Source organism: Carassius carassius, chromosome 8, assembly GCF_963082965.1.
Source record: "Carassius carassius chromosome 8, fCarCar2.1, whole genome shotgun sequence".
NCBI lineage: Eukaryota > Metazoa > Chordata > Actinopteri > Cypriniformes > Cyprinidae > Carassius > Carassius carassius.
The window spans coordinates 29,147,776-29,160,307 of NC_081762.1; the positions used below are offsets into that span (position 1 = coordinate 29,147,776).

The 12,532-nt window shown below is 40.1% G+C and overlaps 1 protein-coding gene and 1 long non-coding RNA gene across 2 annotated transcripts; both read right to left on the reverse strand.

The window, feature by feature from the left end:
• Positions 1-2,246: 2,246 nt before the first annotated feature.
• On the reverse strand, positions 2,247-5,890 carry LOC132144805 (uncharacterized). The gene is made up of 3 exons (XR_009434411.1): positions 5,606-5,890; positions 2,889-2,944; positions 2,247-2,653 (listed from the first exon to the last, which is right to left on the reverse strand). It is a non-coding gene; the product is annotated as an uncharacterized LOC132144805 (long non-coding RNA).
• Positions 5,891-6,016: 126 nt separating this feature from the next.
• Positions 6,017-12,330, reverse strand: LOC132145698 (splicing factor 3A subunit 3-like). The gene is made up of 14 exons (XM_059556908.1): positions 12,181-12,330; positions 11,450-11,497; positions 10,899-10,951; positions 10,711-10,816; positions 10,548-10,620; positions 10,383-10,474; positions 10,214-10,296; positions 9,837-9,975; positions 9,511-9,579; positions 9,334-9,401; positions 9,078-9,185; positions 7,651-7,720; positions 6,359-6,513; positions 6,017-6,102 (listed from the first exon to the last, which is right to left on the reverse strand). Exons 1-14 carry the CDS (start codon positions 12,274-12,276, stop codon positions 6,066-6,068), a joined length of 1,197 nt encoding a protein of 398 aa, XP_059412891.1. The 5' UTR covers positions 12,277-12,330; the 3' UTR covers positions 6,017-6,065.
• Positions 12,331-12,532: the final 202 nt, after the last annotated feature.

A 12,532-nucleotide genomic window follows, 5' to 3' on the forward strand; every position in this document is an offset into this window, starting at 1 on the left:
AGGTGAGGACATGTTGCACCATCGAATGCATCTTGAGCTAGAGGCCATGGAGAAGCAGTTGTGCACTTCTTAGGATAAGAATCTCGGCTGTACTGTAGTCATCAGCGCTAAGAGCTCTGCTGTTAATTGCCGCCCCTTGAAGCTTCTGTACAGTTGCCTCTAAAAGTTCCCTCCAAGTGGTGTACTGATGCACATCTGGTAGATAAGGCTCCTTGTCAGGTATGGTCGTAGTGACTCCACAGAATATAGACTTGCGAAATTCTGTGTGACACTTGTCTATTACTGTTGTTGGTGAGGTCGGCCATTTGACTGGGCATTGAAGAAGAAAGGGTGGCCCATGGCTCCATGGTGAGGTCTTACCTCTGGTGAGGTCATCAGCGGGGTTTTTCGCTGAGTCAACATATCTCCAAGAAAGTCGATCAGTGAGCTCCTTAATTTCTGCCACTCGAGTGCCAACGAAAACCTTAAATCGACATGACTCAGAGTGTAACCAGAAAAAGACCGTGGTTGAGTCGGTCCAGAGGGTAGTTCGGCTGATTGGCAGGGTAAGCTCTCGTTCTAACAACCGACTGAGTTGGGCTCCTGTTAGGGCAGCACAGAGCTCCAGTCTGGGCATTGAGTGCAGTCATTTTGGTGCAATTCTTGAACAGGCTACAATGAAGAAGAGATAGGGCTGAACGCTGAGAATTAACTGTCCTCAGGTAACCGAAAGCTCCATAGGATTGTTCCGAAGCATCAGAGAACACATGTATCTCATGAGTTATTCTTCTCTCATCCATGGCAGGAGGTACGCATGCTTGGGGGAACGTGATCCTTGGCAGGAATTTTAACTCTCCTTTCCAATCCCTACAGGCCTGTATCAGAACCGGCAGCAGCTGGGGGTCATACCAGTCTCTGTGTTTGTCCCATTGTTGTCTCGCTAATATTTTGGCATGGGAAGTGTCAAGTCAAGTCACCTTTATTTATATAGCGCTTTAAACAAAATACATTGCGTCAAAGCAACTGAACAACATTCATTAGCAAAACAGTGTGTCAATAATGCAAAATGACAGTTAAAAGCAGTTCATCATTGAATTCAGTGATGTCATCTCTGTTCAGTTTAAATAGTGTCTGTTCATTTATTTGCAATCAAGTCAACGATATCGCTGTAGATGAAGTGACCCCAACTAAGCAAGTCAGAGGCGACAGCGGCAACGAACAGAAACTCCATCGGTGACAGAATGGAGAAAAAAACCTTGGGAGAAACCAGGCTCAGTTGGGGGGCCAGTTCTCCTCTGACCAAACTAAACCAGTAGTTCAATTCCAGGCTGCAGCAAAGTCAGATTGTGCAGAAGAATCATCTGTTTCCTGTGGTCTTGTCCTGGTGGTCCTCTTTACAGGGGATCTGTATCTGGGGCTCTAGTTGTCCTGGTCTCCGCTGTCTTTCAGGGCAGTAGAGGTCCGTTCTAGGTGCTGATCCACCATCTGGTCTGGATACGTACTGGATCCGGGTGACTGCAGTGACCCTCTGATCTGGACACAGACTGGATCTGGTGGCTACGGTGACCTCGGAATAAGAGACAAACAGACAAATATTAGCATAGATGCCATTCTTCTAGTGATATAGCAAGTAAGATCCAATAAAACTAATAGAGAGATACACCCACGATCAGATGATAAGAGCAGATAATTTGTAACTCTAAGGAGGGCAGTCTCAATACTATGATACGGTCTAAATCCTGACTGGAAATCCTCACATATACCATTTTTCTCTAAGAAGGAATATAATTGTGAGGATACCACCTTTTCTAGTATCTTGGACAGAAAAGGGAGATTCGAGATTGGTCTATAATTAACTAGTTCTTTGGGGTCAAGTTGTGGTTTTTTGATGAGAGGCTTAATAACAGCCAGTTTGAAGGCTTTGGGGACATATCCTAATGACAATGAGGAATTAATAATAGTCAGAAGAGGATCTATGACTTCTGGAAGCACCTCTTTTAGGAGCTTAGATGGTATAGGGTCTAACATACATGTTGTTGGTTTAGATGATTTAACAAGTTTATACAATTCTTCCTCTCCTATAGTAGAGAATGAGTGGAACTGTTCCTCAGGGGGTTTATAGTGCACTGTCTGATGCGATACTGTAGCTGACGGCTGAATGGTTGCAATTTTAGATTGATGTGAATGAAAAATAAAGGATTTTAACATTAGACTGCAACATAAAATGAAGGGGTCTGAATATATTTTAGTGACAGATGCTGCTGAAGTAAAACCATCTCACGGTTTGATTTTATTCTACAGCAGGTTTAAAGTCTCCAGACTGGTTAAAAACAGCAGGCTCCACAAGAAAACATTGTTCACAAAACGTACTAAACTTGATTGATTAATGAAAGTCTCTGTTTCACATTTAAGACAGTAAATGCAAAAATAAGGAATAATGAAAGAGTAATACAAATGTACAAACGGCTCATTATCAAAAAGACAAATCAAATTCCTCCCAAACTGTGGGAAACACAAGAGGACTAAACTCTTTCTCATTTCTGCTTCAGTATTCACGCTGTGAGTGTTTTGTGTGTTCAGACTCTTGTTTGTTGAGCTACAGAAGCCCCTGTCGATTCAGATCCTCAAAAGTCTTCTTGTTGACCACGTTTCCGCTGGAGTCTTCATATTCCTCCTGCAAGATGAAATTTATAGATATTTTCTTTCCCTCTGAATTCATAAACATCCAGTCTGAAGATGTTTCAGCTTGAAATCTTCACTAATCACTAATCTCTCTCCAAACAGATCAAATCAAGAGTTTTAACAGCTGATGAACGTTGGTTAAAGCAGATGCTTCAGTCGGAGCAGAGCTGAATGTGACTTCACTCAGTGTAATGTCAGACTATTGAATGTGTTTGAGAAGAACTCACCTCTGTGTCTGGCTGCCAGCGCTCTAATGCTTTCTGTGACTTCAGCTTTGACCAGACTATACAGAGAACAGAGAAAAACACATTTAAGTTCAACAACAGATACCATTAGGACCATTTTTAGAGATCTTTTTGTGTCTTTATTAAGAGACATCAATGTTCATTTAAATATATTTTCAATAAATTGTGTAAAGCTCAATGATATTATGTTGTGCTCCATGCAACAATCTTGTCTTTTTTCCCCCATTTATTAAAATGTGTTCTCATATCATAGATGATTAAAATTTGTCGGGTACATTTATAAACCTGTTATCTATTATTCATTTTTTATTAAACAATTACTGAAAATAGATATTGTCAAAAAAAATAAAAAATAGTATCTGTATTTGTACCAACAAATAGCTAATACTGTCATGAATTTGAGCAGAAGGATAGTAATGTCCAACTACAACAAAAGTGTTAATTCTGTTAGCAGTTAAATAACAGCATGACTGGAGCTGAAAGAATGCTGTGTGATCATTTATTAACAGTAACTCATACTATACACTAGGGCTGTGCGATTAATCTAAATTAAAATTAAAATCGCGATTTGAGTGTGCACGATTTCTAAATCGGTTTATAGAACGATTTTCCTTGGCCCCAGCCTCCCGCAGTATGTTATCTGAACCAATCAGGATGCAGCGCACCTAAGTGGAGTGCGAGAACAGAGTGGGCATGTGCCTAACTCCAGGTTCACACACTCTGTCTGGACCTGGTGGCTACGGTGACGTCGGAATAAGAGAGAAACAGACAAATATTAGCGTAGATGCCATTCTTCTAATGATGTAGCAAGTACATAGGGTGTTATGGGAAGTGTTTCCGGTTCCGGTTTACCTAATTAATGCAGCCTAAAAATCCTTTAACGGATTTGGATATTAAAAGCATATTAGTATGTTATGTATAAGCCAGGTTGAAGAGATGGGTCTTTAATCTAGATTTAAACTGCAAGAGTGTGTATGCCTCCCGAACAATGTTAGGTAGGTTATTCCAGAGTTTAGGCGCCAAATAGGAAAAGGATCTGCCGCCCGCAGTTGATTTTGATATTCTAGGTATTATCAAATTGCCTGAGTTTTGAGAACGTAGCGGACGTAGAGGATTATAATGTAAAAGGAGCTCATTCAAATACTGAGGTGCTAAACCATTCAGGGCTTTATAAGTAATAAGCAATATTTTAAAATCTATACAATGTTTGATAGGGAGCCAGTGCAGTGATGACAGGACCGGGCTAATATGGTCATACTTCCTGGTTCTAGTAAGAACTCTTGCTGCTGCATTTTGGACTAGCTGTAGTTTGTTTACTAAGCGTGCAGAACAACCACCCAATAAAGCATTACAATAATCTAACTTTGAGGTCATAAATGCATGGATTAGCATTTCTGCATTTGACTGAGAGCATAGGCCGTAATTTTGATATATTTTTGAGATGGAAAAATGCAGTTTTACAAATGCTAGAAACGTGGCTTTCTAAGGAAATATTGAGATCAAATAGCACACCTAGGTTCCTAACTGATGACGAAGAATTGACAGAGCAACCATCAAGTCTTAGACAGTGTTCTAGGTTATTACAAGCAGAGTTTTTAGGTCCTATAATTAACACCTCTGTTTTTTCAGAATTTAGCAGTAAGAAATTACTCGTCATCCAGTTTTTTATATCGACTATGCATTCCATTAGTTTTTCAAATTGGTGTGTTTCACCGGGCCGTGAAGAAATATAGAGCTGAGTATCATCAGCATAACAGTGAAAGCTAACACCATGTTTCCCGATGATATCTCCCAAGGGTAACATATAAAGCGTGAAGAGTAGCGGCCCTAGTACTGAGCCTTGAGGTACTCCATACTGCACTTGTGATCGATATGATACATCTTCATTCACTGCTACGAACTGATGGCAGTCATATAAGTATGATTTAAACCATGCTAATGCACTTCCATTGATGCCAACAAAGTGTTCTAGTCTATGCAAAAGAATGTTGTGGTCAATTGTGTCAAACGCAGCACTAAGATCCAATAAAACTAATGGAGAGATACACCCACGATCAGATGATAAGAGCAGATCATTTGTAACTCTAAGGAGAGCAGTCTCAGTACTATGATACGGTCTAAATCCTGACTGGAAATCCTCACATATACCATTTTTCTCTAAGAAGGAATATAATTGTGAGGATACCACCTTTTCTAGTATCTTGGACAGAAAAGGGAGATTCGAGATTGGTCTATAATTAACTAGTTCTAGTTAACATAACTTACTGTATACGCACTGCAGACGGAGTACGTGTGAACCTTGGGCAATAAATATATTGGGCAAAACATATAACACCTGAGGCACCGCTACAGTAAATAAATAAATCCCTGAACACGGGTTTTATTTTATTTTTTTATTATTATTTTTTGCCATATTTCTAGACATTTTGTGTGACATCTTTACTTGGTGATTATTTTGACTTATGTATGTTCTAGAGACATGTTACAACTTTTTGATAAAGCTCTCATTGGTTTTCTTTTGGAAATATGTTTCAAATTTATACTGAATGCATTTATGACTGTAAAGCATGTCATCTTTGAAATCGAAAAATTGATAAAAAAATCGTGATAGGTTTTGTTTTGTCCATATCGCACAGCCCTACTATACACTGCATGAACTGGGTGGTTTGTGTATATCTGTGATGAATTACTGTACTCACGGGACACTGCGTCCTCAATCTGGGTGATGTTGGCGAAGTGGGCTGTGTTAGGAATGCCCAAACAGCGCATGCCATGAGCGTGACGCCACTCCTGCAACACAGAAAACCAGGAACATCACAACTGTTATAGGCTTTTCAATACACCAAACCAGTTACACATACTTGTTCATTTACATTTCTTTCTATACTCTACTCTGTAAGACACTAGCTGTTCTAAATTCCCTTTGCATGTTCATAGTGGAAGGACTATTATTATGAATGTGTGCCGCTAGTTGATGTGAGTCCCTAATTGGAGTAATGTTGTGCCATCTGCTGTGAACCCTAAAATACTTCAGATAAAGAGTTGAACAGTGCCCTGTCTCCTGTCACACTTCTTACCGGAGTCCCGTGGTGGATTAGATGATAAGATAAGGTCCTCTTTACGTGTAATTCCCACAGATCTCACAGTTGTAATTGATGTTCAGGCCGTGCAGCTTGTACAGCCAGTATGGAATCGGCTAAAGACAAACAAAAGACAAGGTTAATGACACACTAGAAGTGTTTTAACACTAGAGCTGTGTGAGGTGTGAAATAGTGAAGAGTTAAAATACTAGAAATGTTATGTACAAAGACCCAGTCTTAATGATCACTACGGTTTATTATGTTTTTTGGAGGGTCTGGTATTATCTCAATGTCTAATTTGAATTTAAAAAACAGTTTTCTGATTCAATCTCTGAAGAACACTGTAAATAACTACAACAGATCTAAATGCACCTTTCTGTCCCAGCCGAGCGGCAGGTTTTTGGGGTTGTATATGATCTCATTATCTTCATCTTCACTCTCGCTCTCACTCGGCTGCTCTTCATCCTCCTCGTCTCGCTCCTCTCCTGCTTCCTCTGGACGTTCTCATGCGTCAGCTGCCTTTGCTCCTGCAGCACACAACGAAACACACACGCTTCAGCATCACTGCAGACTATTCACACACGCGGCACCAAGCCAAAAACACTCGTTAAAAAAGACAATTAGTAGAGGAAAAACACTAAAATACATACTGAAGAGGATTTACTTAAAAATAACAAAAAGTGCACTACATCTGAAAATACTGTTCCTGAGATACAGTTTCCCACAATTCAATGTGCTTGAATTTTGTATTTCTATTGGAACAAATAAACAATGTTTATGATTTATCACCTGACATTAATGTTCAACATCTCTTGCATAGTAAATATTTTATAGGACATATGTAAATGTGGATTAAAAATTATTTATATACTTGCTGCCTGATATATCACAGTCCTTTACAGATGCCATTATAAAAGATATAATCAATGTTATTATTCACTTCATCTCTCAGTGGTTTTAAAGGGGTCATATGATGTTGCTAAAAATATCCTTTTATGTATTTGGTTAAATGTAATGTGTTTATGTTGTTTATGCATTATTGTGTCTCCTCTGAGCCCTGCCTTTCTGAAACGCGTTGATTTTACAAAGCTCATCGGTCTGAAAAGCGTGGTGTGCTCTGATTGGCCAGCTATCCAGAGCATTGGGATTGGCCGGATGCCTGAAGCGTGTGACGGAAATGTTACGCCCCTCACCATACTGTGATGTGTGTCCCAGCAGCACGAGACTCAGTCCAGCTGCTCTGCTCGACCACATCCCATCATCAGTTATCTTCTAGCAGTTCAGTCAATGTTCTGTTAGGAGTAACTGAATAACTTGAGATATTGGTTTGTCTTGCGTTAGAGGGAGTGTAATAGGGTTGGGCTGATAACCGATGCCATCGCCGATGGCTGATAGACCTCAGGATGTTGCGGCAGCATCGTGATCCACTGTCCAAAGTTCTGGAACAGTGTTGAAATTCAACTCAACTGATTTCTAGTCATGTCCTCTTTTGGAAAGCAAGAGCTTGTAACACTCCAAAGAGAAAGGAGAAATTGTAAATCGCATCATATAACCTCTTTAATGTTGTGGTGGTGTATATATTCAGTGGAAATATTTTGCTAAATATTATAGTATATAAAATGAGAGGAGACTAAATGTAAAACTACAGCAGGCAGACGGCTTACCCCCAAAATCTCCACATATTCATAAATCTGAGCTTCAAGAAAAGCAGATTCCTTGTTGCGCTCCGAGTATCTGCAGACACAAGACGAGACAAAAGAACAAATGAAGAGTTTGTTTGTGGATGTGTTCACACACAATACAGAGCTTTTCCCTCACCACTGTAACGAGCTGCTTTTGTAAGTTTCCAGAAAAAAAAAATCTTTTATTTTCCTTTTATGCCCTGAAGAACACGGGTTCATCAAGTTCATCTAAATTATCCCTCCTGGATCACTTTTAGTCAGCTTTGACTAAACTTCTCTCAGCTAGTGCGTCTTTTCAAAGTGAAAGACTTCACCCAAAAATTAACATTAGCCTGTGTTTTACTCATCCTCGAGGCATCCTAGGTGTATGTGACTTTCTCCTTTCAGACGATTCTAATAGGATATTAAAATTTGTCCTTGCTCTTCCAAGCCTTTCAATGGGGTAAGCGGGTGTTTGTTGTCAACAGTCCAGAAGACATGAAATAAAGTGCACACATCTGTAATAAAACTTGCCTCAAACGGCTCCAGGGGGGGGAATAAAGACCCCCTGTAGCGAATCTACGTGTATTTTTTTTAAGAAAAATATCCACATTTCAAAAGTAATAAACACTTTTCTCTGTGACTGTGTAGTCATTGCGGCGGATGACGTAGGTTGATATGCATCTAAAATATTTTAGTCTCGCGAGTTTGTTTACAGGATCAAAGCAACTCTAGCAAAGGAAAACCAGTCTCCTCTTGGCTTAATCAAAATCCTCCGACATTTTTCTTTACAAATCCTTGTTTTGCATTTCTAATTCATAACCGGCGTTTTGTTCTCGTTTTTTTTTTTTTTTTGTCTTGTTACGCGCATGCTTTATTTCATGTCTTCTCATCTGTTGACAAAAAACACCCTCTCACCCCCTTGAAAGGCTTGGAGGGGCCAGGACAATTTTTAATATAACTGGATATGACTCGATTCATCTGGATGCCTCGAGGCGAGTAAAACACAGGCTAATTTAAATTTTTGGGTGAACTAACCCTTGAACGGCAGCCTTGTCGTCTGACCTGAATACAGCGCACTGACGCTAAAATGGACTTATTGCTTCTGTTCACAAACATCAAGGAAGCTTGTTGGTTTCTTCTGTAAAACATGAACTGCAAGTGCCTTGACAATACCAGCTTTTTTTGACAAATTGTGTTTAGGGTTCATATCGTGCAACATGTAGAAGATTATGCACGCCACTCAGTCAAAAGGACCTCTTCAAATATAAACTTAGATTTATTTTTTCATTTTATTGGTCTTGTCTAAGTTACATAGTAGGGCTCCATCACTTCAACACAAATATTTTGTAAACAAGTCACTTGGTTCAGACCTAATTTAAAACCGAATGGATTGTATTATACTGTTTATCAATTTAAAATAGGCTTACTTCTTTGGTCCTTTGGATTTTGGGTTTTTGGCAAACAGTGAGGGGTCCAGAGACTCCAGAGATTTGCCTTTAGTGCTGAACAGACGCTGGGCTCTCTCTTCTAGTGTGCTGCAAACAAAACACACAAAAACAACACATTTGGAAATCACGAACAGACTCGAGAATCAGGGACTGCCAGTGCTATGAATGCTTTATTTGTGAACCAGTTAAATGTGAAACTACAGTGAAACACGAGCAGGACTGCGTTCACACTCACCCTCCGCATTTGAGACCCAAGGCCATGAGAGCAGACTTCAATCTGTCCAGACCCAGACACGCCAGCTCCTGCAGAGATCACACACAACATTACTGATCTGCCAACAGAAACGTGTGTGTGTGACTAATGAAAACATGCGAGTCACACTTTTAACAGACAAGAGCAAGTCAAACTAACCTCCCAGGACGAGAAGGCAGACAGATCCAGATGGGCTCCAGCGTGAGTCAGAGCACTACTCATCTCTTTCTGTAATACACACACATTTATAAAACACCTCGATTCATTCCTCATGTGCCAACATGCTTTAACAGAATACAGCAGGACAATGAAGATGTAATAAATGAAAGAAGCATCTTCTAATACTTCTATGCTAACTTGCACTGATGAACATTAACCTCAATGAATGGTAATATATTGACATGTTTGGAAGAAACAAAACTCTCAAACACGTGATAATAATATCTGTAGAACTCATTAATGTTGTCTCTTAAACACAAACCCACCGGCCAGCCTGGAAACATCCCACTCTCCCACTTCTTCTCAAACTCTGCCAAGATCTTTCCGTAGAGCTCATTCTGATCCAGCAGAGGCTTGACCCGATCTGTGTATTCCTGCAGGTACTCCAGCAACATCTCCAGATACCTGCGAGAGCACAGGCCAGAAACAACATGCATCCGTATCAAAGAGCATTCTACAACAACAACAACAAGAAACTTCAACTACCAATTACACACACACAGTTCTAGGACTGAAGAATTTGAAAAAAAGAAAAAAAGAAAAGATTTTACTGACACAAATTGCGATTGGTTTTTTGAGCTTGTTCAAGGACTGCTCAAAAACTCACGTCATGTTGTATTTAAAATGACCACCTTTCACCTATTTCTTATACTCTGCGTTCTTCCTGTCTTTAGAGCTGTCAAAGAGCTGATCGAACGTTGACAGATAAGTGACATACTCCAGTTTCTAGAAGAGAGCAACAGACAGAAGTATAAGAGTCTTTTCTTCTATTATTCAAAGGCATGGATATCAAATAAGTCGTCAGACGGTACCTCGACTCCTTTGAGATTCGTGTACTTCAGGTAGCAGTCGTGGAGATCCAGGTAGCGTCCGTATCCCTCTTTATCAGTGAACTCCACCAGATCTGTGATCAGCATTTAGTGAGTCACGCTCCATTCACATCACATCGCCTCATCAAACAGACTAATGTGACTTACTCTGTGCCTCCTCGCTGGGGTTGTCTTTGGCTTTCATGAGCTCCTCAAACTCCACTGACATGGGCACACAGATCTGAATCAACACACAGAGCAAGCAGAGTGAATATTTCAGTCTGAGACAGCAGCGTGTCGTTCAGGACGAGCTTACAGAGGGACACATCACCTCATTCGGGTGCTTCCTGTGGAACTCCTTGATCAGTTTGAGTCGGTTGTAGAACTCGGCGAACTCGTTCGGTCCTGAGATCGCGTTCAGCTCATCCTTCCTCATACTGATGAACAGACACACAACACAGCCGTGAGACCAAAACAAACACGGCTGATAGATTTCAGATGTCCTTGAGAATGTCTTACCCATCTTTGTCTTCATTCAAGTCTCTGAGGTTTGCGCTCACTTCCATGTACCTCTGCAAGCATCAAATCACACAAACACACCAGCTTGATGAGTTCACATAGACCGCACGATTATGAATTTGATAATTATTAGGAAATCAATAAAGGCAACTACAGTAAAGAAAGGACCTTACTGCATTCCAGGCAGGTTTTTGAGCCCGTAAGTCACGATTTCAAACCACGACTCACGACTTTATAGCATTCCAGGCAAGTCACGCCGAGCGCAAGCAATTGTAGCTAGATTATTAATTTTATTGCAATGTTATATTGTCCTAAAATCTTTTTTTTAATGTGCACCACTTGCGTAAACACTGCATCCATAGGCAATATTATCCGTAGAGGCTGCCATTGTTGTTTCGCAGGCTATGTGACGTCAGAGTTCGCAACCCGGAGTACATCTATCTAGTACGAGTTCACGGGTGGGAAGTCACGGGTTTGACTGCTGTTCCAGTGCACTTTCACGGGTAGAAGGTTGGAAAAACACGGGTTACGGGTTGCCTGGAACGCGGCACATCCAGCATAGCTCTCACTCGATGATCAGAGTGGATCTGGTCTTTTAGCTGATGAACAGAGAAAACAGACGTTGTGCAGAACATCTGCTAAATGACTCCATGTAGATTTAAATGTAACTTTCGAAGGTACTTCAAATAAAACCCTTGGTATGGTCAAAATAAGAAACACAAAGTGCATTTCTCAAAAAGAGCAACTGTGAGGTCAAAACGAACACATGGTTACTCAATCACAACTATATATTGTAGTTGTAGATAATTTGTTTGATTTAGTTATGCACAGTTTCTCTTTATTATTTAATCTCTGTTTGTGTGCACTGATGAATGTTTTTTGGAAGACCCATCTGAGTTTGCTCTTTTAAATTTTTTTTTAAATCTCGAGGTGCTTTTCCTGGTAAATACACACACTATGTGTGTGTGTACTGTACATATAGAAGTAATAAAGATATACAGGCTGAGAAAGGAAATTGTTTTGAAAACTAAATTTCAAATAGCTTTGGTGCAATAAATCTTGTGTAACATAATAACATTATAAAGAACTACAATTTAATGTTGTGTTTTATACAACATACAGTATACCATCATACAACTATGTGCTGTGAATTAAAGTGTCATAACTTGTCATTTTTATCACTATAGGCGTGACAAATTGAAAGTGCTCAATTTAGTTGAGAGATTGTTTATAAATGTTTGTTAGCATCATTTTAAACTCATTCAGAGATCTGTGAAGTTACCGTGGGTTTTTTCGTGAGCATCTCCTTCGTTTTGGCGTCCATAAGTCTCTCTTTCTCCTCATGATATCGACGCTGTTGCTCTAAAATCGTTTCCATTGTAATTTATTTATTTCAAGATATCTGGTTTATTCAATCGTTGTTTGCGTACTCGGGTTAGCTTTCATAGGTCACTTCAATGCTGCTGTGATGTCACCACTATGGGAACACCTTCGGTGTGACGAATGTCTGAAGCCCTATACCATCCCGCCAATCCTATTGGCCAAATAGCGCGTGGCACTGCCCATGCATGCGCACGCATATATACCTGGTGCCGCGCGCCATTTAACTCAGATTTCATTCCTTCAGTAAATGA